The sequence below is a fragment of the Myotis daubentonii genome, chromosome 6 (genome assembly GCF_963259705.1).
Source record: "Myotis daubentonii chromosome 6, mMyoDau2.1, whole genome shotgun sequence".
NCBI classification, from domain to species: Eukaryota; Metazoa; Chordata; class Mammalia; order Chiroptera; family Vespertilionidae; genus Myotis; species Myotis daubentonii.
Window position 1 is genome coordinate 29,499,452 of NC_081845.1, and position 27,301 is coordinate 29,526,752.

The 27,301-nt window shown below is 39.1% G+C and overlaps 1 protein-coding gene across 6 annotated transcripts in view; it reads left to right on the plus strand.

The window, feature by feature from the left end:
• Positions 1–25,062, plus strand: part of AIG1 (androgen induced 1) — a 192,719-nt gene extending 167,657 nt beyond the window's left edge. For 3 of the 6 annotated variants that reach the window (XM_059700538.1, XM_059700539.1, XM_059700535.1), the window contains 2 exons: positions 17,646–17,809; positions 24,391–25,062. In XM_059700538.1, coding sequence (XP_059556521.1) covers positions 17,646–17,809; positions 24,391–24,428 — 202 coding nt within the window. In that variant the 3' untranslated portion in view covers positions 24,429–25,062. Of the gene's footprint in view, positions 1–17,645; positions 17,810–18,403; positions 18,720–24,390 lie in introns of those variants that run through there. The other 3 variants (XM_059700537.1, XM_059700536.1, XM_059700540.1) reach the window with 3 other exon arrangements.
• Positions 25,063–27,301: the final 2,239 nt, after the last annotated feature.

Below are 27,301 nucleotides of genomic sequence, written 5' to 3' on the forward strand. Positions count from 1 at the left end.
AGAAATAACAGGATTCTGAGAGCCCAGATGAGCATTCCCTAATTCAGACTTACAGGGCCATGAAAGGCTTTCCAGAGGAAGTGACATGGAAACTGGCCCTTGAAGGGTGAATATGATTAGCTACGGAGGCTGGATCAGAATGTTGCAGGCAGAGAAAAAAGATGGCCTCCAGGCAAGAGAGGAAAATCACAGGCAGTCAAAGAAGTTTAGTGCACCTGGAGCCATCGATATTTTGCTCTCCTCCAATCACTACAATTTTAATTCTGCTGCTCTCCCCATCATGGTTACTTGTATTTTGCCTCTCCACAACTCCGTACTTTTAACCAGTTTTCTGTTTGTTTGTTTGGTTGGTTGGTTGGTTTGGTTGGTTAGTTGATTGGTTGATCAATTTGCCCACTTCCTATGATACCTGACTCTCTCCGGCTGCTCCTTCTCAGCCTCCTTGACAGGTGCTATTTGTCTACTGATTTCCTAATGCGTAAATCTTCATAGCAAACTATCTTACACTGTCTCCCACCCACTTTCCACTTCTTGGCCAGATAGTTTGTTTTAAAATGCAAATCTGGTCATGTCAATCTTCCTGCGGGGTCTTTTTTTCCCAATTTGAGGTTTGTTTTTTCTTTCTTGGTAGACTTTTATTTTTCCTTATACCATGACGTATCCTTGGACTGCGATATTCTCACATGACAGTAGAAAACCAAGATGTGTAAGTCACCCTTAAAAGCTGAGAATTACATTAAAAAATCTTACATAAATTAAAACAACACATAAATTTACAGGTACAAATAAAATCATTTTGTAACTATAGTGAGTAATTTAGCCCCATGATATCTTGCTGGAAAAACATTGGATAAGAAAGACAATGGAGTCTGAAGGCTAATCCTGTTTTCTAGCTCTGCAAGAAACTACAAGAAAGGAGTGACAATTCATTCATAAATTCATGCCAGCCTCTGGAGAAATCCAGGAATTGTCATTAGTGCTCTATTCAGATCTGATCAGGCCATGGAGGAGTGAACAGCTCATAAGAAACTGTCATGCAACCAAGGAGCCAACACATTAGACCAAGTTCCTTCCATAAGAACAATACCTTCAGTTTCCTTTTGTCACACAAAGTGCCCAACTAAATATATTAAACTTTAAATCAAAAGTATGTACAGAATTTTATAAAATGTTATAAAAAATAGCTAACTTGATTACAATGTGAAATAATGCTATTTGCCTGCCTATCAGACAAGGCGTCTTTTTTAAAAGGTGTATTCCAAGTGGGTGATTGTGACATAAGATGTCTACTTCTGCCAGGGTAAATTTGTCATGTGAACTAATTTTTACAGAAAGTGCAGTGTATCTGCCAGCGGTCCATTTGAAAGTATTGGCAGCAGTCAACAGACACTATCCTCTTATTAATCCACCTTCGCTGTCAAGAGAGTAGCTAGACACCATACTTGTATTCGAAGCAGTGATCATCTTAATTTTCACCATGGTTGTTTCCAAGATTGTGACATCTCCTCGTTCTAAAGTCAGTAAAACCAGGATACTTGATAATACCACGAGACCAGATGATGCATATAGGTCCTTTCCAATATAAGCATCACATCTTATGTTGAATTGGAAGCATCCTCATGAATGCCATGATTCCATGCCTAAGAAGGATGGCTAGGAAAAGCTTCTGGATCTAAGACCCTCTTTGAGAGCCTCTCCAGACATTAGGACTTCAGTTCTCCAGGGAGCATAGCTCCTGATTGACATTTGTGATAGGGTGGCAGCATTTCTCCTTAACATCATGTACAATTTCCTTCTCGGCTAAGATAGTGAAGCTCTGACATCTTTTTTCTCACAACCTTTAGCAATATTTTCCAAGTCCTAGCTAGTTGATTCCATAAATAAGATAACATACAGCAGGTGTAACCCTCATAGATGTGTAGGTGACACCATAACCCAAGCCTTTTTACCCAGCTGTACATGATCAGAGGCACACAGGGACAGTGCGGCCAGAATAGCACTATGTGTAACTGGGCCACTGAAGGTGTCAATCAGGACCTGTAACAAGTGGTCTCAAGGAGCTTCACTAAGAAGAACATAGTGTTTCTCAGGAGCAACAGGAATCACTGCAGAAGGTGTGATGTCTGATTTCCCATCTCACCCAGTAGGAATCTCACCATATTCAGTAACATGACAGATACTTCTCTTGTTCTGGGTTCATCATCCATATGGGTCTCCTTTTGCCCCACACATACCATGGCATCAGTTGTCTTGGCCAATGAATAAATGAGGACCACCAGGCACAGTTTTTATCGTCCCTAACAGAGACACCTTTGTTCATGCCTGAGTCAGTGTTGAGGGAAAGAACAGTGATTCTTGATTCTTCTTGATACTTTAATTTGCTGCATACACATTGATGGAGAAGAACTGGGAGTGAAGCAGGACAGCATCTGGAGAGCTTTTTATTGCTTCAATCCTAAGGTGGCCTCAAAGGCCCTGTATGACCTCATCCCTACCTCCCTGAAACACTTCATCTCCTGTCCTTGCCCACTGTAGCCACACTCGATTTCTCCATCCTCAGACAAACCATGCACCTTCTTGCCTCACAACACTCACATATGTTCTTCCCTCACCTGGCACTCTATTCCCAACTCAACCTCTTAACCTACCAAACTCCCCGCCACCTTGAATTTTTACCTTAAACATCACTTCTAAGAAACTTTCCCCTGATGAACAAAAACAGATACAGAGGCAGAGCAACATCGAACAGACTGTCAAACTACAGCGGGAAGGCTAGGGAGGGTTAGAAGGGGGGTGGGGTAAGAGATCAACCGAAGGACTTGTATGCATGCATATAAGCATAACCAATGGACACAAGACACTGGGGGGTAGGGGAGGTCAGGGTAAGGTCAAGGGGGGAAAAAAAGGAGACATATGTAATACTCTTTGTAATACTTTAAGCAATAAAACAAAATTTAAAAAAAAAAAGAAAGAAAGAAACTTTCCCTAATTTCCCAGTCTAGTGTAGGTCTGTGCTGCATGGTCGTAATTTCATGGCACACAAAACCCATGGAACTTAGCTCTGCTTCTTCCCCAGAACTTCACACAAACTTCTTATAGTTCCATGAACCTACCTTTATCTTTCTTACTGTTCTTTCTGTGTGAACCGTTTTCTTCCAAGCCTCACCCCACTCGAAGTCTTATCTTGAGTCTCAGATCAGATATTACTTCCTCCAGGAATCCATTCCTGACACTCTGAGTGTCAGGTGCCCCTATCAAGTACTCCCATGCATCCCCCAGTCACCTCATCACAGCACTTATACCACTGCTCAAGAAACCTCACCCTGCACCTCCACTGGGCTGTAAGCATGTGGGTGTGAACTACTATGATGTTCTCCATATTATTCTCAGTGCCTGAGACTGCCTGGTGTATTTCTGGGCTCAGTAAACTTGAAAGGAAGGCAGAAAGGAAAGAACGGAAATGGGAGGATGGAAAGAAGAAAGGAAACCATGAATCCATGGGGTCAAAGATGTTAAGAACTAGGGCAGGATAGTAGTTTAAATTTCATCCCAGCACAATTATGGTTGTGATTCCTCAGAGATTATTTTCACAGTTTTAAAAATAAGTGAGAACTGGAGTGATTAATTTTTGTCAAAACCTATTTATTTGTATTCCTGAACAAACTCTCCATCAAAGTTAAAAATCTTTCAGACATATTAGCTTATCAACTCTCCCATTTTCTTTCTTTTTTCACATTTAGTGTTCCATTCTTGAGTGAAGGCTTCTAACACAAAACTGGAAAGTGTCAAGAGGCTATTCACTCAGGTGGAAACAGGTAGAGAAGACTAGAATACTAGCCAGGATTTCAAATATAACCTAGCATTAGACATAGTCTCTTAATTGACATTGGAGAGAGTGAAAGTTTACTTTTTCAAAAGAAAGAAAACCACTAGTGATATGCACCCCCATTACTATTAATTTTATTAACTCAATTTTTATTTCTTTTTGTTAACTCTAGTAAAATTTTGGCTATGCACACTCCCCAAAATTATTAAATTATGGAAAATCAGGATTTTAATAACATATCAAGTTAGTAAGGATATCAGCTGAACTTGTCCAAATAAATTCTTCTTTAAAATACCCAGCTATATAAAATACAGCTACATTTAAAACATTGCATGCTCTAAACGTTTGGATGAATTTTCTTTGAGGAAAGCACTGTGTAGAGGAAGAAAAATCTGACACATACAAATTAAGTGAGTTTGATCTATTGAAATGTAGTAGGCAATGATCCAGAATTTTAGTTTGCTTTTAATAGTTTCTTTCCAAGTGTATGCATCTTTAAACTATGTGGATTATTTTTGTAAGAGACAAATAATGGGAGATGGCCTTAAATTGACTCTTGTTTTGCAATCCAAAATATAACTTAATGCAAGTTCCCCTGTGCTTATCTAATAATGAGGTTGGACAAGAATAATGCTGCCTTGGATTGCAATGTTCAAGGCATTCATTAAAGTTAATAATGAGTGCTCTTGCATAGAAGCTGTATGCCTAATGTTGATAAGCCCTTTGTTGTATGGGGTTTGCTTGCATTCAAGTAGCAAGAAGCTCACCACAAAGGCCATCAGGTAGTTTCCATGGTAGCAGTTCTTCCTTTGTTATTCCCATTTGTAACATAGACAGTATCCAAATACTCACTGTGTCACTGCTTAATGAAAAGAAATTGAATATTGGTAATGCCAGTATAGTCAGGAAGCTGGTCTTTGGGTAGGACACTAAAAGAGGGCATGCTGTCTACTCAGGTTTTCTTTCAAACAGCTTTATACCTAGTGAGACTAGTGTCCCTTTGATCTTATCACATTATGTCCAATTAATGACCTTCAGTAGTCTCATATAATTGCTCCAGGGACAAATGGAACTAAGTGATGAATAGAATTATTTCATCAGTGCTGAATCTTACAAAAGACAGGCTTGTGATCATGTACTAGTAAGAGTATAGTATAAAAGTATGGAAGGAAAAAAATCTACTTTTCAAGACATGAGGATACCATTGAGGAATGAAAATAGCTTTAAATTTTTGCTGTGTTCGGTTATGTGTTCATTTTTCCTAGTGACTCAACACCTGGATTTGCTCATTGTCTTTCTTGTCCAAAATAAATACATTCTGATAAGTGTCACTTCCCCTTGGTTGTGAGTTGATTCTTTGAGCTTTATTATGTGGCCTGCCTTGTTCTAACAGAGATCACCAGAGAAGTCAACGGTGCTCAGTCATTCAAATAAAGAGAACAATTTATTTACCAAGGCTTAGCATCTGTTCTTCTGTTCAGTCCTGCCAAAAGCATTGTTTCTGCCACTTAGAAGAGAGTAAAAACTGTAACTCTTAATTTAATTTACTTTTCTCTTTACCACAGGCTAGGAGATCTGAAAATATTTATGAAGTGGTAGGATTTTTTAGCTGCTTCAATTTGTAAATTTTCCCAGGGCATTGTATGACTTGCCCTTGTATCTCCATTACATACCTGCATGCATGTAGGTATGTCAAATTCCCACCAAATATTACACATATTTGTAAATACTTTAAAAAGAAAACTTATATGAGGTGGAGAACATAAATTAATAAGGAACTGGATATGAATTGGGACAGTGAGGCAGAAATGAACAGGACCCGGGATTAAGATGGAAGACATTTAAAGTTTGAAGCTGTTGGAAAGGAACCATTCACCTTTCAGGTGGGGTGGATGATAAGGGGAATGTGAGCTTTCCCAATGGACAGACAAGAATGGGATCAGGGCAAGGATAGAAACTCAAGGTCAGCAGAACTAGAAACTCAAGGCAGGGGGACTTGTTCCTCAAGTATAGGGCACACTGTGGAGAACTATGAGTGGGACGGAGTGGAGGCAGAGCTCCAGGAGCCAGCCTGATAGAATCCTGCTCCGCTCCCAGAACCGGAACAGCGAGACAGACACTCTTCTGGAAAAAGGAAGGCCATCAGTGGTTTCTGCAGTGTGCAAAGCACCACTGCTTTCCCATTTTATTTTATTTTTTATTTTTTTTTATTCTTTTTTTTTAAATATATTTTATTGATTTTTTACAGAGAGGAAGGGAGAGAGACAGAGAGTTAGAAACATCGATGAGAGAGAAACATCGATCAGCTGCCTCCTGCACATCTCCCACCAGGGATGTGCCCGCAACCCAGGTACATGCCCTTGACCGGAATCGAACCTGGGACCCTTCAGTCCTCAGGCCGATGCTCTATCCACTGAGCCAAACCGGTTTCGGCTGCTTTCCCATTTTTAAAATTAGCAAAAAACAGCATTTTTGCCTCTGTTTAATGGATATAAAATTTAAAATGTTACCCTGCATTTTGAATGTAGTCACCAATGTTGAGGTAAAAATAGTCTCTACTTTTTGTTCTAAACCATCTTCTTTCTGGACTTACCTTTATTCACTGATTTATTTGTACTGCAAATATATACAGTAATTACTCTGTATTGGCTGTGCTAGCTGATAGAGACTCAAAGATAAATGAAACCAATGATGAAAAGCCAAGAAAAACCTTTGTGTTTCTGGCATGGAGAGTATAAAAGTAACCATTTTGAAATACACCCAGAGCATTCTCAACAATAGAGGCGTTCTCTAAAGGAGAAAAGGCTTTACCAGAGCCTTATAGACCCAAAGGAAGGGCAATGACCCAACCCTAGCCCCCTCTAGCTTTCCTTGCTCACAAACCAGGAACACAGGCCCACTAAAAGACTCAGATTTAACCATATTATTATAGAGCACATCCCCATCCCACACTTACCACCACATCAACAGGGCTCCAGCATAAAAGTGGATTACAACTGAAAGAGTTACAAGATGCAAACTCTATTTAACAAGGACTTCTTAGGGGAACTCAAAGACAAAGGGGAGAGAAATACAAGGAAACTAAAGGAACTCGGTGATTCTGGCACCTGTGACTATTGCAAACAGTAAGCATAGCCAAGTACAAGGCAGAGTAACACACTAAAGTTCTGTTTCTCTCAATTTCTAATTCCAGAGATATCAGGCCTGACTTTCAACAACAAAATTACAAAGCATGATACTTGTCTCTTTATAGAGTATAAAGAGACAAGTATCAGAACCAGATATAGCACAGATTTTGAAATTATTAGATAAGAAATTTAAAATAACTATGATTGTTATGTTAAGGGCTCTTGTGGTAAAAGTAAACAACATGTAAAAACAGGAATATTATAATCAGAAAGTTAGAAACTCTAAAAACAAATTTTAAAAAAAGGCTACAAATCAAAACACTAACAGAAATAAAGAATGCCTTTGATGGGGTCACCAGTAGACTGGACACAGCCAAGGACTGAATCAGTGAGCTTAGCAATATTCAAAAGAACTTCTCAGACTGAGCAGCATGAGGGGGAAAAATGAAAAAGATGGAACAGAATATCCAAGAACTGAGGAGCAAGATTAAAAGGTGTAACATACACAAAATTGGAATGCCAGAGGAGAAGAGAAAACAGAGCAGAAGAAATACTTGAAGTAATAATGGCCAAGAATTTTCCAAAATTGATGACACCAAACCACAGCTCCAGAGTTAGGAAGTTCAAAGAATATCCAGCAGGATAAGTGCCAACAAATGTACAAATATCATATTCAAGCTGCAGAATACCAAAGGCAATATATTGAGAGAAGCCAGCGGGGTGAGGTGGGGGGAGGTGAAGGCAGGGGAACAGTATTAACTTATAGAAGATATTTGAAAGTGAATTTAGATTTATTGTAAATTTGTATTGCAACTCTAGGGAAACACTATAAAAGTTTGTATTAAGAAGTATAATTGATATTTTTAAAAGAGAAGAGAAAATGGGAAGCATGAAAATACTTAAAACCAGAGAAAATATAAAAGAGGGGAAAGAAAAAAACAAAAAGTGCAATAAATAAAAAATACAAATAGGGTAGTAATCAATTTACTTTGTCAATAATCACTTTAAATGTGAATTGTCTAAATATAGCAATTAAAAGGCAAAGATTATCATGGTATATTTAAAAAACAATACTGAATATGTGTTGCCTTCAAGAATATCACTTTAAATATTAAGACATAGATAGGCTGAGTAAAGGGATAGAGAAAGATATAACATGCTAATACTAATAAAAATAAAGCTGGTATAGCTAGATTTATTTCAAACAATGCACATTTCAGAACAAATAAAATCATGGCAAACTGGATAATTTCTCTTTAAGACTGGGAACAAGGCAAAGATGTCCCCTGTCACCATTCCTATTTAATATTGTATAAGAACTCCTAGTTAGTGCAATCAGACAAGCAAAGAAAGTAAAAGGTATGTATAAATTAAGAGGAAAGAATAAAACTGTCTTTGTTCACAGCTGAAATGTAGTCAACCCCAGAGAATTTACAAAAACAATCCTGGAGTTAATTAGTCACTGTATACAAGGTTAATATGCAAAAATCAATTGCTTTGCTATATATTAGCAATAAACAAATTGTATTTGTAATTAGAAACAATACCATTACTAATAGCACCAAAAAAATGAAATACTTAGATATAAATCTAACAAAATGTGTACAAGGTCTACATGCAAAAACTATAAACTGATGAAGAAATAATATGTAAGTAAGTGAATAGACAGTCTATGTTCATGGATAGAAAGACCCAACATTGTTAGGATGTCACTTCTTACCAGCTTGATCTATGAATTTCATACAAGCCTAATCAAAATCTCTGCAAACTATTTTGTGGATATTGGCAAACTGATTCTAAAACTTATGCTGAAAGGCAAAAGACCCAGAATACCCAACTCAATATTGAAGAAGAGAAAATTGGAGAACTGACACTACCTGACTTCAAGACTTACTATAAAGCTTCAGTAATCAAGACACTGTGGTCTTGGCAAAAGAATAGATACAAAGATCAATGGAACAGAATAGAGAGACCAGAAATAGATTCACATAAATATAACTAACTAATATTTAACTAAGGAGGAAAGGTAATAAAATGAAGAAGGGTATCTTTTCAACAAATTATGCTGGAACAATTAGAAATCTATATGAAAAAAAACTGAATTTAGACACAAAATTTACACCTTTCACAAAAAGTAACTCAAAATGCATTATAAATCTAAATGTAAAACTCAGTACTATGAACTTCCAGAAGAAAACACAAACAATTTGGGTTTGGCAGAGCTTTTAGATACAACACAAAAAGCATAAGAACAAAAATACTGAAAACTACCTTGGGCCCCAAAATATCATCTAAATGTATTTGGTGGATAAAAGGGAAAAAAGAGGGGAGAGAACGTTACATCTTTCATATTAGAAAATCTTAAGATAATATCTAAAAATGATGAATCAAGAAATAGCAATATATGGCGACAGCTGAAATTGTTGAAGGTGGCTTCCCCTGGAGAGCAGGACAAGGCATGGGAAAGAGAGCAAGAGCTGCAGTTGGTTGGGACAGGAGTTTCTGGGGGGTTTTATGAGCTTTTTAGAACTTTTAGATGGTTTGATTCTGAAAAAATTTAAAATTATATTAAAAAAACAAACATTACAACTCAACTTGGAAAAAAAAAGTAATTAACTCGACCATTCCACCCTTGCATCAGTCAGGGCATAATAATAGTGTGTCAGCTAATGTCTGTATTACTGTTAGACTGGGAACCCTGTCACAAGGGCAGGGACCACATCCACTTTATATGCTGCTACATTCATGGTTTGACACATTTTAGGCACTGATATACTTTTGTTGAATGAAAATATAAAAGAAACATTCATCAGTTGTGGAAGCAGCACACAGAGGACAGTAGTGACAAATACAGAGACGCTGAGCACTGCCACAAAGCAGGAGCTCAAGAAATGTCTGGAAAGTTTGCTATTTATTAAAGACGGTTGACGATTAGAGAGAGAAAGATTGGTAGTCCAAGGAGGTTGCAGGATCAAGGAAGATGTCATCATGGCAGGGATAACCAGAACATTGTTTGTAATCCTAAAAATAAGAGTCTGCTAGAAGAAAGAGAAGCACAAAATGTGCTAAAGAAACACTACAGGTCATTTCTGACAAATATGGAAATTATGATTTCTGTTGCGGGATTTAGGATGTTCCTCCCCACCACACCCTCCTTCCAAAACTAAAAGAATGAACGCATGGGTTTCTCACCACCAAAGCCAGCCCTGATAAATTGCTTGGGCCATTAGTCCCCCGCTGACTACACTCCCCACTCCCCTCCAGAAAGAACACATGTTCCCTACAATGTTCAGTGTGTCAATTGGATGTTTGGCACCTACTAGTATATGCTTTGAGAAGGTCCAAATGATTAAAGTTAAGCAAGACCGGTATGAATTTTATTAAGAGAAATGCGAACTGAATCCTCTCCAGGGAAACATCACCATAAGACCAGGTAGGCTGTAGAAAGTGGGACTCAAAGGAAACAAATCATTTAAAACCAGTTTAGGCATGTGCCTCCAGGACATGTGTTGGAGGAAAATATTCTGAAGCAAATTATTGGCCTGCGTGTGTGGATAAATTACTCTGATATTTATGATTGAGAATCAGGAAGAAAACACATTCCCTCATTACCTCACTACAGGAATTCAGTTTGGGAGGCACGCACAATTTGCCTCTTTCCCCAGGGATGGGTGGAGAGGCTTGTAACCTTGAAAACATCTTCGTGTGAGAGAAGTACAGAAAAATATTATATATTTCTGCACTAGGAACAGCGGTGGAAAGGTGTTTTACTTGTTTTGTTTGCTTGTGTGTGTGTGTGTGTGTGTGTTTTGTGTGTGTTTTATCTAACCTAAATTGATGGTGCTAAGCACTTTACATTAATGGATGAATACATCTTTAAGATAGGCAGCTCATACCCCTTTACGAAAGGGGAAACTGAGCCTCAAGAAGTTAAATAATGTCCAAGGTGCTACTAAGTGGAGGAACTGGAAGTTGATCCAAAGTATAGATGACACAACTACATAGACATAATTTGTGGGGCCCAGGTCAAAATAAAAATGTGGAGCTCCTTGTTAAAAAAAATATTAAGAATTGCAAGACGGTGACAGCCAAGCATTAAACTAAGTGTGGGGCCCTTCTGAGCACAGGGCCACCAGTGACTGCCTGGAATGCACACCCATAAAGCCAGCCTGATGGATAGATACGTCCCAAGCTCTGTAAATTTGGATCAGCTTCAATGAGAAAATTAGAAAGACTTTGATCAATCTTAAATTATGATTATGCCTTAAAAGGTTGCCTTGAGGAATACTCCATTAAACCACAGTAAGTGAAGGATCATATAATTCTCTCTGTAACTTCTAATTCAATCTGTAATTGAGCTAAAAGATATTTCCACACTGCTTCCGGTGGGACCTCTCCATTTGTATTTGCCTGTGAGTTGATGCATTAATTCTCTAGCACTATCACACACACGTCACCCAGAGGAGTTTTCTGAGTGCTGTTTCCACCTAGGCAGACATCCTTTATCATATTCCCTGGGACCTACAGTCTTTGCAGCGGAAACCTTGGTAGCCCCTCTGCACCATAATCTCCTCAAGGGCACGCCTTTGCATCCCCACTGTTGCTTGCCACATCTGGCACAAAGTAGGGGCTCGAGAAATGTCTGTTGAACAAATGAATGAGTACATGAATTCCAGGAAGCTCCAACAGAATTCTAGGTTTTCAAAAATGTAACAGGAACCAGTCTTCATGCAATTAGTACTCAGAAAATGGCCCAAGGGGCCTATAGAATGGCCCTAAAATGGGTGGATTAGATCTAAAGAGAGGGCCAGCTCTAAAAGCAGCATTTGAGCCAAAAGCCAAATGCTCTTGAAAAGTCCTTCAGAAGCATCAGGTTGGAGGTGCCATGGAAGGCACACGGAGACCCACTGGATGAGAAGCTGACGCACATTCCTTATCTCACTCTACCCTAAGGCACACGCTCATTGCCTGCCAAGGAGCATAGTAAATTCCAGTAGGCTAAATGCATAAATGATGTGATTATTTCGTAAGAGGTAAGTCAGTGCCTTCTCTGAAGGAAGTGTTTATTACTTTACCCCTGCAGCCCTGCAGTGGTTTTCCTCTCCTCTGAGGAAAATTTAAAATCTGATCCCTGAGTTTTATAGGAGGCTCAGTCCTGTATTAAAACTTCACCAAAACTGACTTATCTTGCATCTTGCAACATTTCTGTATTTCACACATTTTCCATAATGAGCATGAATTACTTTTAGAGTCAGTGGGGGGAAAGAAAAATTTACATAGAGATTTTATATTTAGGTTATTTTTGGTTCTGAGCACATTAAAAGCCATCCAGAGCCCTGTTCCTACCCATCATATCCTATCTTCAGAGCATTAGAGGAGCCTGGCATACAAGCTAAGAGTTGTGCTGCTAAAGTACATATCCCTATACTGAACCTACTGAACAGCCTTGGGCTTCAGTGTCCTCATCTATTAGATGGTATGACTCTAATACCTTCCCCAAAGCATTGCTCATAAAATATTTACAACAGTGCCTGTCACTAAGAATTCAGTATCACTAGCTATTAGCTGTTACTGCATTGAATCTGTGTTCTTTGTGTCTTCTGACCTAATAGCCTAACTGCCAAATAGCCTCACTCCTTACTAAAATGTGATGATAAAAACAAGTTTAAAATCTTCTTTAAAATAAACTAATCTGTCCGGCCAGCATGGTTCAGTGGTTGAGCCTTGACCTATGAACCAGGAGGTCGCGGTCCGATTCCCAGTCAGGGCACGTGCCTGAGTTGTGGGCTCCGTCCGTCCCCAGTAGGGGGCCTGCAGGAGGCAGCCAATCGATGATTCTCTCTCATCATTGATATTTCTATGTCCCTCTCCCTCTCCCTTCCTCTCTGAAATTAATAAAAAAATATATTTTAAAATAAAATAATCTTGAGAACTGACAGGTCATCAGTAGTAAAATGGGTATGTGTGTCTATCTAGGATAAATAAGGGTGACAGAGCCAGAAAAGGGAGGGATGCTATGTCTCCTTCACTACAGCTCCTTGAGGGCTCCAGTGACCTCCACAACTTATGAACTGTGTGATAGGATGACATTTGGCCATATGGTGTAAAGAGCTACGGAGCTTGACCAGGTCAATTTGTCTTTACTTAACTATTTATCATTTATATCCATTCCGCATCCAAAGTAGATTTGTATGATACATAAAACACTTGAAATCAGAACAAACATATTTGTATGTGCAAAGTTCGTTTTCTAATTACTCTCGGTTCTCAGTGCTACAGTGTTAATAAATGTGGTCTACTCTACCCTGGAATCACTTGTTCGTTGGCATAAGACACCACATTTTTCTGTCTTCCTTCCATGTCACTAGCCCATGTATTTTTGTTTCCTTTTAAGCCTCATCCTCCTCAAACTATCCCTTAAATCTTGATTTTTTTAGGGCTCCCTCATGGACTCACTTTCTTCTTACCTTATATTCTACCTGGATGATTTCAATCTGTTTTGGTGGCTTCCGCCACCATCTTTTTTCCAACACACCCAATATATATTGCCACAGTAGTCTTTTTTCTACAGTTCAAACCCAGGCAAATGCCTTCAGAATATCTCCCCTTGGATATCTTACAGGTACCTCAAACCCAACATGTCCAAACTGAACTCGTCATCCCCTCAAACCAGCTGCCTTACAGCATTCCCTGTCTCAGGAAATGGCAGCATTCCCCACCCACTTAATCAAGCTAGGAATCTATGATTAATCCTTAACTCATCTCAGTTCCCTAACTGCCTAAGTCCAATCAGTCACTAAGTTCTAATTCTATTTCCAAAATCAGTGCCTTTCAAATTTATTTTACTGTGAATAAAAAAATATATAAAACTTCTTTGGCAACATGACCCAGCCAGCATGCAGGTGCATGTGTGTGTACACACACATACGCACAAGTGAAACAGAAATCTCACAAAACCATTCTTATCATCATTATATTCAAGTCCTTCTGATATTTTTATTATTTTCTTCTATTCTTATTTTTCTTACTATTCTTACTTTTCTTACTATTATTACTTTTCTTATATTCTTACTTTTTTTAAGTGCTAGTAACCTGTGGGTTACTGGCCAGTGTTTAACAGCCAGCTTTTCTGGAAGTGAGGGAAGGAGAACCCAAGCACAGCATTTGACAGCCTTTGGTATAAAAACTCCCACTGTGGCTGAATTTAAGCTGCCAACCAACCAGCTTACAACCATCCTTCCTAGAGATCCAGTAACCCACTCTCCTGACCATGTGATCTGTTTCACATTTATTCAGTACCCCTCAAAGACTTCCTGATGTCCATACCAGGATAGAGTCTGCGGTTCTTACCATGTTTTTAAAAGTCACTCACAGTGGAGTGTCTGCCTGCCCCTCATGCGCTCTCTCCCTTGACCTCAACAAAATGTTTTCTTCTTGAATATCTGGGAGCTCTCCCTTGTTTTCAGGTCTTTTGACATACAATTCCATTTGGCTAGAAAATTCTCGTCTCCCATCTTTGTTCAATTAACTCTTACTCCTCCCATCACAGTTTAAACGCAACTTGATTCATTTATTCTTTCTCCTACTATGTGACAGGCATTGTGGTAAGTATTGAAAATACAATAAGATATTTAGATACTATAAAGGGGGAGAAATATTATTTAAGTAAATATGTCATTCAAATTTAAATACTAATAAAATAGTACTTTAATATAAAATAGCTTTAATATAAAAGAGATTTATGGTTCTGAGTTTGTAAAATCTGATCTAATATAATAGGTAGGAGAAAATTTTCTAACTGATGACTAGTTCATTATAACAGTTGAACTAAGATATAAAGGAGAACTGTAATTTAATGAGTCTAAGGGTAAGGTAACTAACAGCATAGACAGAAAAAAAATGGAGCAAGTGAAAATCCACATGGCAGGAAGGAACATGGCAAAATCAAGAAACCAAATGAAGGCCAGTGTAACAAAAGCAAGGTATGATACGGGGGGGATGAAACAGGCAGAAGCCATTCTATGAAGGGCACTCTATCTAGACTTTGCTAAAAATGTGGGTCTTTAACAAAAAAAGCAATGGGAGACCATTAACATGTTTGAGGCAGGGACATAATGTGTTCAGATTTCTGGTTTTAAAACTCTGGCAGATGTGAGGATGAATGGGAAGGATACAAAAGTAGATATGAAGACAGATTAGAAACTATGACAGTACTCTAGACAGAGATGGGTGATTGTAATACAAGTTATGATACTGGTGATGGCGATGGTAAACAATAAACATATTGGGGAGATGTGTGAGGTAACCTTGACAAGACAAAGTTATGGATTGAAAATGTGTGATGAAAGAGAGGGAAATAACAAGATGACTCCTGGGTTTGGGTTACAAAACTGAATGGAGGTAGTACCATTCAGAGAGATAAAGGATAAGGAACAACTGAGGAGGACCAGGTTTGAGGAAAACAAGCATGACATTGGCTGCAGATATATCAAGACAAGGGTATCTTTATGATGTGCAAAATGAGATGTGATGATGATTGTTGGAACAGAGGAGGGATCTGGATGGGGACATAAATTTTTGAAATTTATGTGAATAGGTAGAAGACATGAAGCAGTGCCATGAAAAAGCTCATCAACTGAGAATGCATACTATAAGAAGGTTTTAAAACCAAACCTTAAGGAAATTCCGCATTTGATGGTTTGGTAGTGAAGGGTGAACTTACAAAAAGATCCAAGGAGAACAGCGCCAGAGGTAGGAAGAGAACCAGAGAACCTGATGACAGAGAGCCAGTGTGTTTTTTGTTTGGGGGGGGTTTTGTTGTTGTTGTTGTTAATCCTCACCCAAGGATATTTTTCCACTGGTTTTTAGAAACAGTAGAAGAGAGAGGGAAAGACAGAAAGAAACATCCATGTGAGAGAAACACTTCAATTGGTTGCCTCCTGCACTGGCCCCAACCCCAAGGCCTGGGCCAGGGAGGAGCCTGCAACCAAGGTACATGCCCTTGTCTGGAATTGAACCAAAGACACTTTGGTCCACTGGCTGACACTGGAGAAGTTTGCTTTTGAAGAGAAAGAGAGATAGAGAGCAGTATTTGTGAAGTTGATGAGAAATTTTTTGTTGTGCTTTACTGAAATATGTGCTTTACATATTTATCAGTTATGAAAAAAAATGATTTGAAAGGAAATTGAGTACATAAGAGAAAGAAACACTGATGGTAAGTGCAAGGTTCCCCCAAAAAGCAGGAAATTATCTCTGAGCATCCAGGACATCCTACACTTAAACTTTTCTTAATCCTGACTACACTAGTTATTTCCTTTTTAATATCTGTATTCCTCTTTAGACAGTACTGCATGAGGACAAAAATCACCTTTGTCTCATTTACATCTGTATCCCTAGTGTGTATCACAGCACTCAGATAGGAGGCATTAATAAATGTCAATTTTAATTGCTCGTAAAGTGAATGACACTGGAGCTACATTTAATAAAATAGACCATCCCAGAAGTCTTGTGATACTATAACATGTGCATATGTATGTATGCACACACACACAAACACGCACAATGGTTATCATTTTTTAGGCTAAAATTAAAACTGGTATCATTATATTAAGCAGAAGCTATTTGGGCATTAAGACAAACTGGCCTTAGATTGAGATAGAAATTGAAAGTCAACCAAGAACCAAGAAGTCTCCAGAAATAGATGAGCAAGTCCATGAGTCATTTTTGTGCAGAAAATTGAGCCTTGATTATATCAAGGAAACAAATGGTGAAAGCACATCCTGTTGGGACATGTGGATGCATCATTCACACCAATCCAGGTGAAACCCCACATAACAGGACTTCTGCATCTGAGATGGCTTGATGACCTAGTAAGTCAAGAAAACTTGTTAAAAAGAAAACCTTCATCGTTCCCTAGCCGATTTGGCTCAGTGGATAGAGCGTCGGCCTGCAGACTGAAGGGTTTGGGCTCGATTCCAGTCAAGGGCATCTGCCTGGGTTGTGGCCTCGATCCCCAGTAGGGGGCGTGCAGGAGGCAGCCGATCAATGATTTTCTCTCATCATTGATGTTTTATCTCCCTCTCCCTTCCTGTCTGAAATCAATAAAAATATATATATTTTTAAAAATAGATGGAATGTGGTTATGTAAAGAAGAGATTAAGAAGATTGTACAACAGTACTTAGACAAACAACAGTTTCAAATCCCTGACTAGAACCCTTCAAGAGTCAGAAAAGACAAGGAGGAACTGAGGAACTGCCAGATTGGAGGAGAGTAAGGAGTCGTGACCACCAAATGCAGCAGATAAAGGACATTAATGGGAAAACAGAAATTCCAAATAAAATCTGTCGTTCAGCTAGTAGTATTGTGTACCAAGGTTCACTGCTTCATTTTACCATGGTGATACAAGATGTTACCATGCAGGGAAGTTGAGCAAAGGGCATATTGGAGCTCTCTATACCATATTTGCTACTCTTCTGTGAGTTTAAAATTAGTTCTGCGTGAAAAAAAAAAGAAAAGAAAATAAATTACAACAGTATTTCCAGTAGTTCCCGAGTCTCGGAAGCAAAGCTGTGACTGGCATTGCTGAAGCATGGTTGGAATGGGGGAAGGGTTCCTGTTGGTAATATCAGCAACTTTGAAATCTGACATGAGAATAAGTCCTGTCTATGTCTCCATTGCAATTGCATTGCAGGGTGTGTTGGGTGCATCATGTGACCGGGATGTGGGCGTACCCCTTCCTGGAACACATTGGCCCGGGAGCCAGAATCATCTTCTTTGGGTCTACAACCATCTTTATGAATTTTTTGTACCTGCTGGGAGAAGCCCTGAACAGCTATATCTGGGATACACAGAGAAGTAAGTATTGTTTAGGGGAGCATAAAACAAGAGAATTTCAGTCTTGAAAAGTGTGCGCAGAGACCGAAGGAAAATTGTGCTGTAGCATGGGATCACTTAGGAAGAGTTACTTTTTTGTAATAACAATGTTAATTTAAGAACTCCTGGCATTTACCTGAAAGGTTCATTACTCACTTTGTCTTATTAGCTAGTAAAATATCTAAATCTAAGAGAAAAGAAGCACATCTATAAATTTTATAGTGAAAAATGTAGTGTTAACGGAAAAAAATTTAGGAAGTTCACTCTGGTTAGTAAGTACTGCCTTAGCTAAAGGCCCCCCAACAAAATAGATAAATTATTAAATGTAACAGGTCTCGATGGAAGCCACCCAGATCTCCACTTCTCACATCATCCTTCCCATGGGTGCAGTAGCCTCAGAGACCTCTCACCACCATTCTGCTAAACATCGAGCAGCACAGAAGGCCCAGACCACATGATTCACCAGTGACTGTCATGTTCAAGGGCAAAGTAGTCCGGGCACTAAAGGGTAACACTTCATTGCTGCAAAAAGTTTTTTAACCTACGATTTGATTTGTCTTTTGTTTCTATTTATAGCAGGGCCTCCATCTTGGCAAGGCACGTAATCTTACCCAAGCTGTGCAAAACCTGTCCACAGTGTATGTAAAATAACATAAGAATGGGAAGGTGAAAAAAGCAGCAACACGGATATGTAGTGACTTGAGCCCTCACGATAATCCATCCAAAGACAAGATGACTTGGGGATTTTAGAGAGCTCTGGGCATCTCCTCTGAAATAATCACAACATTCTAGGCCTCGCCAGAAACTGATCTATGTTCCACAGACATTGAATACCCTACTTTGTGCCAGACACTATGCCAGGAACGTGACCTAATTAGACAAATAAAACAGTCATTGCATGGTTGTCGAATTGGACTTCTTTTGTGTGTGGGTCTTCTAAGATGGTTTGTGTCAAAGTGTTAGCCAATGTTAAATGGCCCAGACGAACTTGAGGGTTTCTTTTCTCAGCAGCTGGCTTGATTTTAATAAGTGGTCTATTAGGAAAAGTATCAAAATTTTTATTCAGTTCAGGCCACAGCTTGAGGGACCAGAAATTAATCTTTCCATAATTTTCCTTTCTGTTCAATGGGAATAGTAATCTTCCTCTACTAATTAACTTGTAAAAGTATTTAGCTAGCTTTCAAAATATATTAAAAATAAAATGTAGCCTGGCCAGCATGGCTCAGTGATTGAGTGTCGATTTATGAACCAGGAGGTCAAGTTCGATTCCCGGTCAGGGCGCATGCCTGAGTTGTGGGCTCAACCCCCAGCAGGAGGCGTGCAGGATGCAACCGATCAAAGATTCTTTCTCATCATTGATGTTTCTATCTCTCTCTCTGTCTTCCTTCTTCTCTGAAATCATTAAAGATATATTTTTTTAAATAACAGAATAAAATGTAAACAGTCTTAAGTTTTGTGAGAAAGGCCATAATTCAATTTAAGCTAGTACTGTATGTCCAATATATAGTATATGATGGGCTTGATTCTATTGGTCATTTGCCATTGTTCTACTACTTCTAAGAGAAAATGGCCTGAAAAGAAAGAGAGAGAAAAAATCCAATCTATATTAATACAATACTACATTTTAGCAGCTTTGAGTGAGAAGTTAAAAATGAATAGGGCAACTAAGGATTTGTTGAATCACCTGTTCAATTTAATTTGTGCCATTCTCTTCAGCAACTTGAGTTAAAGATGACTAACATTTTGTAACTCATGTCAAGTATAGGGATTAATTTTATCTGCATGGGACCATCTAGATAATTCCATGGGGACAGATGTTTTATGCCAAGTGGCCATCTTTTTCATATCTGAGAGGGATCACAACCTGATGGCCTCCTCCAAATCTTACCTGCCATAAAGCTTTTTTAGGCCTACATAGTGGGACGTTTGTTTGGAACCAACATTTCAAAACTGGAAGATTTCACATCAAAGCCACATTTTTTATCTTCTCAAATATATTAAGATCTGGCAACACGGAGCCCACTGTTCTCTTCTGGCAACAATGGTTTGGACTTGAGTATCAGTTGCCTACTTTAGATGGCTGCTTAATTTTGCCTAATCCTCACTGGCCACTTTGCTGTCACATTAGCTGCCTGGTTCGGTAGGTAGATGAATCTGAAACTGCCAGTTAAAAGAAGTGTGTCCTATGTGTGTTTGTGTGCATATTATTAGGATGAACTGAATCCAATCAAGTACAGTATTACAATTCTGAGTACGTTTACTTACACCCCAAACAAAATTCCCCAAGAAGCAGGAATACCACATTTCAGCTCCTTTCCTTTTATCCATAATGAATTTTAATGGTTCACTTGGTTACGCTTTGTTGTCCTCAACTACGAGATAAACTCACATTATTATAGAATCTTAAAACTAAAAAGATTAGAAAATCATCCTAGCCACCCCTTACCTTTTATAAAGAGTCAACTGAGGCCCATAAATCTTAAGTAACCCACCAAAAAAGGTGGGTGCAGAGCCACCTCCTTCTGACGGATGTTCAATCCAGTGTTATTTCTAGTGAACCAAAAGAATGTCACCATTGGAAAATCAGACACATGAGAGTTCAGAAAGTTTTCTCAGAACCATGGACCTGGATTATGCTAAATTTATAGGTAATCATTTACTCTTTTGAAAAGAAAGTAACTCCATGTGGCTTTGTGGATATTGTATTAGTTTGCTAGGGCTTCTACAATGAAGTACCACAAATTGGAAAACTTTAAACAATAGAAATGTCATGGCTCACAATTCTGGGTGCCTGACGTCCAAAATCATGGTATTGGAGGGTTGGTTCCTTCTGAGGGCTATGAGGGAAGTAATGTCCCAGGTCTCTCTACTTGGCTTGTTGATGGCCATTTCATGTTCACATGGAGTTCTCACTTATGTGTGAAGCTGTCTCCAAATTTATTTTTATAAAGACATCAGTCATATTTGATTAGGGCCCACACCGGTGACTTCATTATAACTTGGTAAAGAACCAAACACAGTCACATTCTAAAGTACTAGGAGTTAGTTTGGAGAGATACAATTTAGCCCATAACATTCTGCCTTCAGCCTCCCCCCATATTCATGTCCTTTATTCACACAAAAGGCATTCCTAAAAGCCCCCCAAGTCTTTCCAGACTCAACTCTTAAGTCCTAAATCTCACCTTAAATATTATCTAAATCACACAAGAGTAAAACTGGGGGAATGATTCATCCTGAAGCAAAATTGCAAAATTGCTCTCCAGTTATGAACCTGTGAAACCAGACAGAAAGTTATCTTCCAAAATGCAATGGCTGGACAAGCATAGGATATACACTTCCTTTCCAAAAGAAAGAAATCACAGGGTAAAAAAGGGTCATGGTTCCCAACCAAGTCGAAAAGCTGGCAGGGCAAATTCCATTCGATGTTAAGGCTTGAGAATAATCCTCTTTGGCTGAATGTTCTGTCCTCAGGACTCACCAGGCTGTGGCCCTGCATCCTTGGCCCTGGGCAGCAGCCCTACCCTCTGGAGCCAAGAAGGATCCAGCCCATGAAATGCCTTTGGAGTTGTTCCTCCTGCGTTTCATCCTGTCCGTTCATCTATGCTGGCAGTGTTTCTGCTAGTACAAAATTTTCACAACCTCTTTGGCCTCCCATGTAATCCATGGGGGTCCAAACCATCAGGCAGAGGGTCCCCCACAGGTCTTTCCAGGCTCTGCTGAGATGATTAATTGAATCCACAGGTCATCTGCCTAATCTCTTTAGCAAGCGGTTGTCCAGCCACATCCTTGGCCTGCTCTCACACTCCAAGGTCCTGGGGATTAGAAAGGGCTTCAACTGATGACTTTGGTGGGGGACACAATTCAACCTACAACAGCTGAAATATTTCTGTACTTTAAGAATATTTCAATTCTGCCCTAGCTGGTTTGGCTCAGTGGATAGAATGTCGGCCTGCGGACTGAAGGGTCCTGAGTTCGATTCCAGTCAAGGGTACATGCCCTGGTTGCAGGCTCGATCCCCAGCAGGGGGCAGTCGATCAATGATTTTCTCTCATCATTGATGTTTCTATCTCTCTTTCTCCCTCTCCCTTCCTCTCTGAAATCAATAAAAATATTTTTTTAAAGAATATTTCAATTCCAATGGGTCTTATTAAAGTCAAACTTCATACAACCAGAAATGAAAGTGTCTAAGGGTGAAAGGTTGAGGTGAGGGGAGAGAAAGCAGACCAAAGGACAAAGGAGGCCAGAGCCAGGCCTATGTGACAGAAACATCCACCTTTCTTCTCTCCCAGCTGCCCATCTAGCTCATGTCCCAGCAGTGTCCCAGCCTGCCCTCTGGTTGATCCCCTCTCCCAGTCTGGGGGAATCACAGGTGACTGAGTCTCTCAGTGTCAATCAGCTCTTCCTCTGTGTTTCTGAAAGCACCTCCTGCCTCAGCTCTGTGACAGGTTTCTTTCAACTATTTGTGTGGAAATTATACCTCTGGTTCTTCCAAATATTATTTACAGCTGTCTAATTTTTCCCTCTACCTCCAAGCTGCCAAACGAAAGTAGGTGGGGAGTCGTTTTCCCTGTCTGGGTCAGTGAACACCCCCTGTTCTCCACCCCTGCTTTTGAAGATTCCACTCTTGCTGCCAAGTCAACCCACCTGCAGGAAAACACTTAGGAGGAAACAGACTTGAAAAAGAAAAGCAAGCAGTTAGCTCCTGATAGTTTCTCCACGGGGATGAAGTGGGAACCCAAGTCGTGTGTGTAGTTTGAATGGAATCTGTGTAGTGTTTTCCTGCCTTTGCCTTGGTTACCCAACAACTAAGCCATTGCCTGCTCACCCCACAACCCTACTCCTCCTCCCTTCAGATGTCCTGACTCCTGGATTTGAAGTTTTCCTTAATATGATTCTGAAAATTACTTTGGAAAAAGTGGTACAGATCCCTGCCAGTTCCTTAGCCATGAAAACCAAACCTAAAAGAATATCTAAGGACACCTGTTCAGAGCATGTTATCCACATTGTACTGCTACCACCCTGAACCCACAAAACACATGCTAGGAGCCAGGGTGGGGGTTCTTTCCTAATGAAGCCCTATCATGGTGACCCTCTGCAGTTAGGCTTATGATTTTTTATATAGGAAGTTCCATATTTTGTTCTTATGATTTTTTATATAGGAAGTTCCATATTTTGTTCTGCTTTCCCTCTAGGCCAGCCAGCTGAGGCCTCCCCTATGTTTACTGTTTATTAATTGATTCAGTAAAGATGAACTGTGCCCCTACTAGGAGGCAGACACTGTGTTATGTTCTAGGAATATAATGTGGAATGAATCAGGTAAAGGCTCTGCCCTCAGAGAGCTTGCAGGTTATGAAAGAATACCAACAGACCCTCCAAGGCAACAGGTGGGGTTATTTTGTTCCAGCAAAAATTCTCTGAGAATTTAGTATCAGAAGAAAAATCTTTATCTAGAAAATAAGTGGGAAGCATTTGCCAGGGTTAACTTTGATTCATAAGAATGACTTGAACATTTTCATCTCTAGGAAAATGAAACACCATTAGCTACCATATAGGCAATAGACAGAGATCTTACCAGTCCAGTCCATATGCGTCTCAGGAAGAAAAACAGTCTAGCAGCAATAAAGAAGAAGGATCTCTTACCCCTTGAGACAGCATGGAGAGACCTGGACAGTATTACGCTAAGTGAAATAAGCCAGTCAGAGAAAGACAAGTATCACATGATCTCATTCATATATAAAATCTAATGAACAAAATAAACTGAGGAACAAAATAGATCCAGAGACATAGAAGCATAGAACAGACTGTCGAATCTCAGAGGGAAGGTGGGGGAGTGTGGATGGGTGGGAGGAGATCAACCAAAGAACTTGTATGCAAATATGCACAACCCTCAGATACATAGGGTAGTGAAGGCCTAGGGCAGGGATGGGCTAGAAGAGTTCAAGGGGGGGGGGGACATATGTAATACTTCAAACAATAAATATTTTTTAAATAAAAATAAAAAAAATTAAAAGAAAAAACTGTCTATGCGGCTTGGGTTGAAGAGAGGGAGAACTTGAGTTTAAGTACAGATGGTTATGAAAATAAACAGTTCTTGTGGCTGATAAGCTCTCAATGAGCTTAGAAATGTATATATTGCTTGACTCCTAACCACCTAGAGTCCTTGTCTTGGGCAGGAACAGGAATAAAATCAAAATGAATAAGGTCTATTTGAAACTATCAGCAGCACCTCCTATTGCTTACAAAGCAGTCTGGTTGGGGTTTCTGAGCAAACTCCATGAGTCAAGAACTAACTTGAGTCCCTCACTCCCAGAAGCCACAAGGACTGGGTGTGTCCCGGAGATGTTTTGTCTTGATTTGAGGGAAAGGGGTGGGGAGAGAGGTCACTGAGAAAGTTTCTGAAGAAAGCAGTAAATGACTTTCTTTCTCAACTGGAGAAAAGGGGTGAGTGCAGGAGGGTGGATGAGGAATGGAGAGAGGAGAGGTGTGGTTTTTTAAAAGCAGCTTGGCAAAGCTGCTCACAGTTTAATCTGATGTTCACATAAAGTACTTTGCCTATCTTTTAGGTATGGAAGAAGAGAAAGAGAAGCCTAAATTGGAATGAGATCGAAGTGTACAAGGAAGAGCTGGACTGGGCTGCCATGAAGACTCGTTATCCCCATTTCCCCTGGGGCACTGGCAGTACAGGAGAGGAAGCCTCACAGAACTTAGACCTCGGTGGAATGTACCCCACCTCCCCGCCCAAGGGAGGACACCTTTTATAGAGAAATAAACTATATGAGAATAGAATACAGTTGTTTCCAAAATAACTCCTCTTTGTTAGCGAGCTCGTTCCAAGTTCATGATTGATGATAACATTTCCCCCCTCTTCCAGTTTCTAAAACTAAAACTGCTCATGGGATTTTAATCTGTGCAATGGTAATGCCATTAAGAATAAAATTCTGTTGTGTTTCTTGTTGAGAAATTTGTGAGTCAAAGGAGCAGATGTGGAGCAAGGCATTCATGTATTTGCCCTACAGGTGGCTGGAGAAAGGAACCTCGGCCCCAGCGTCAGTCTGGCAGAAATGTGGTGGATGACCCCTACTGCAATAATGTCACAGTTGCCTCAAACAGGCAATGTGACCGAAAAGTACATCAATTTAGTCAACTCCATGAATGTTTTTGTATCTCATGGTTTAATCTTGTGAACTGTTTCCTAAATGCAAACTATCATTTTAATAAAGACCAAGCAATCCCTAGTCTGATGTCTGCACGGTACATCTCAAACCCTAACAACATCGTGTCTCCTTTCTTACTTTGTTTCTATTACCTGTTGAAAGTGGGCTTACTGAGCCTGGTTCTTATAATTTGCTGATTGCAAAAATGTATATCTTTTTGATAAATCCAAAAAAGAATAATTTTTTTTTGAGGGGGGGAAATACTTTACAAAGTGTTTGACCATAATTATTTTTAAGTAATATTAATGCAGAATATGGAGTAGAAAACATAAAAATAAATCTTAGAGAAAAATAATGAAGGAACTAATAAAAACAAAAGCAGAAACTAAAGCAGTAGGAAAATAAGAGTGGAATTGATTATCACAATATCTAATCTATATAAATATAATAAACATGCAAACTACTAATATGTTAACTGAAAAGACAAAGAGAAAAAGACAAATATAAGCACATATGTGAAGCAAATTTTAAACTATGAAAATATATTTTCTAGCTCTATGGCAATAAATTCTTAGGACCTGGAGAAATATACAGTTTTCAAGGAAAATGAATTCAATAAGAATTAGGAAGCTGAAATAGACATATTTATGGAAGATATTTTTTAATGTTTAATTAGCTATCTCCAAAAGAGGAGTTGGATCCAGAGAGTTTTATGAGCAAGTTCTTTAAAACTTTCTAGTAACAATTCCCACATTATTCAAATTGTTCCAAAATTACAGAATGATGAAACACTTCCCCAATTATCTTTCAAAGTTAATATAAACAAAGCCAACATAGCAAAGAAAAAAATTTCACTTGCTTTCACTAAAATGCTGGCAACATCAATCCAACAATACACAAATAATTTTTCAAAACTAAAAAAGGTTTATTCTAAAAATTCAAGAATGCTGCTAGCCGGTGTTGCTCAGTGGATAGAGCATCAGCCTGTGGACCAAAGGTTCTGGGTTTGATTCCTGTCAATGGCACATACCTTGGTTGCAGGCTCCTCCCCAGATCAGGCCCTGGTCAGGACACACGAAGGAGGGAACCAACCAATGTGTTTCTCTCACATCAATGTTTCTCTCTGCCTTTCCCTCTCTCTTTCATTCTCCCTAAAAGTTAATGGGAAAATATTCTTGGGTAAGGATTAACAAAAAAATTAAAATTGAAAAATAAAAATTCAAGGATTACTTAATACTAGGATTTTTATTAAAAAACGTCTCAGCGCACAAAAGAAAAAAAATATTTTATGATTCTTTTCACTGTTGCTCTAAGGCATTTGAAAACTTTAACATTTATAGCTGATAATACCATCAGTAATATAAAAACATCCCATATCATGAGAAGGAATAGTCATCTCAAAAACCAAAGGCATTTCCTTTAATTGTCAGAAGTAAGATATCCACTACACTATTATTGTTACTGTTCTGATGTGTTTGGGAATGTTAGGTCTAGCACCAGATAAGTTATATTTTGACCTGGACAGGAAAAGTTTTAGGTTTAAAAAAAAAAGTGTTATGTAACTATAGAATGGATGTTATTAATGAAAAAGAAAAATGTGGTTAAAAAATAACAGGAAAGGGGCAAAACCACCGTTTAAAAGGAAACCATTTTTCCAGATGACTCTCAGAAGTGGAAACCTCAAGGAGTGGAATATTTGTAACGAGTCTCTAGGACAATTCTTCTGGGACCCTGTGACTCCCCATCTCCTCCAGCAAAGAACACTTTCTCACTTTGCCCACCAAACTGACACCTAAAGAAGTTGACACCTGTGTGCTTTAGATATAAAGCTGATTCAATTGGCAGTATAGTAATTTGAATTTATGCCTTACTGCTGTTTGAAATACAATTATGTGATCATACTTGGGGTTTGGTTTGGTTTTCTCATGGTGGGTCATTTTTATTTTGTTTTTAATTTAGCAGAAAAATAGGCAAGTAAAAACAAAGGGAAAATCTTGAAGAGGACGAGTAATTAAAGCATACTATGCTATTAAAACATTATAAAATGCAATAATTAAAATAGTGCTGTATGGCTCAAGAATAGAGAGAAAAATCAACAAAATAGAAAGCAAACCCAGAAGCAGGCCTAGGGTGTGTGTGTGTGTGTGTGTGTGTGTGTGTAGGAGGGGCAAAAGTAATACAAAATAATGTGTTACATATACTCGCAAATGTAAACCTACTTTTGTCCCACCCTGTGTCTCCCACAGCCAACCTCCCACAGCTGGCCAACTGCTGGGGTCCAACCCCAGCAGGTCCAGGGGTCCCCAAAGGTGTGGACGGA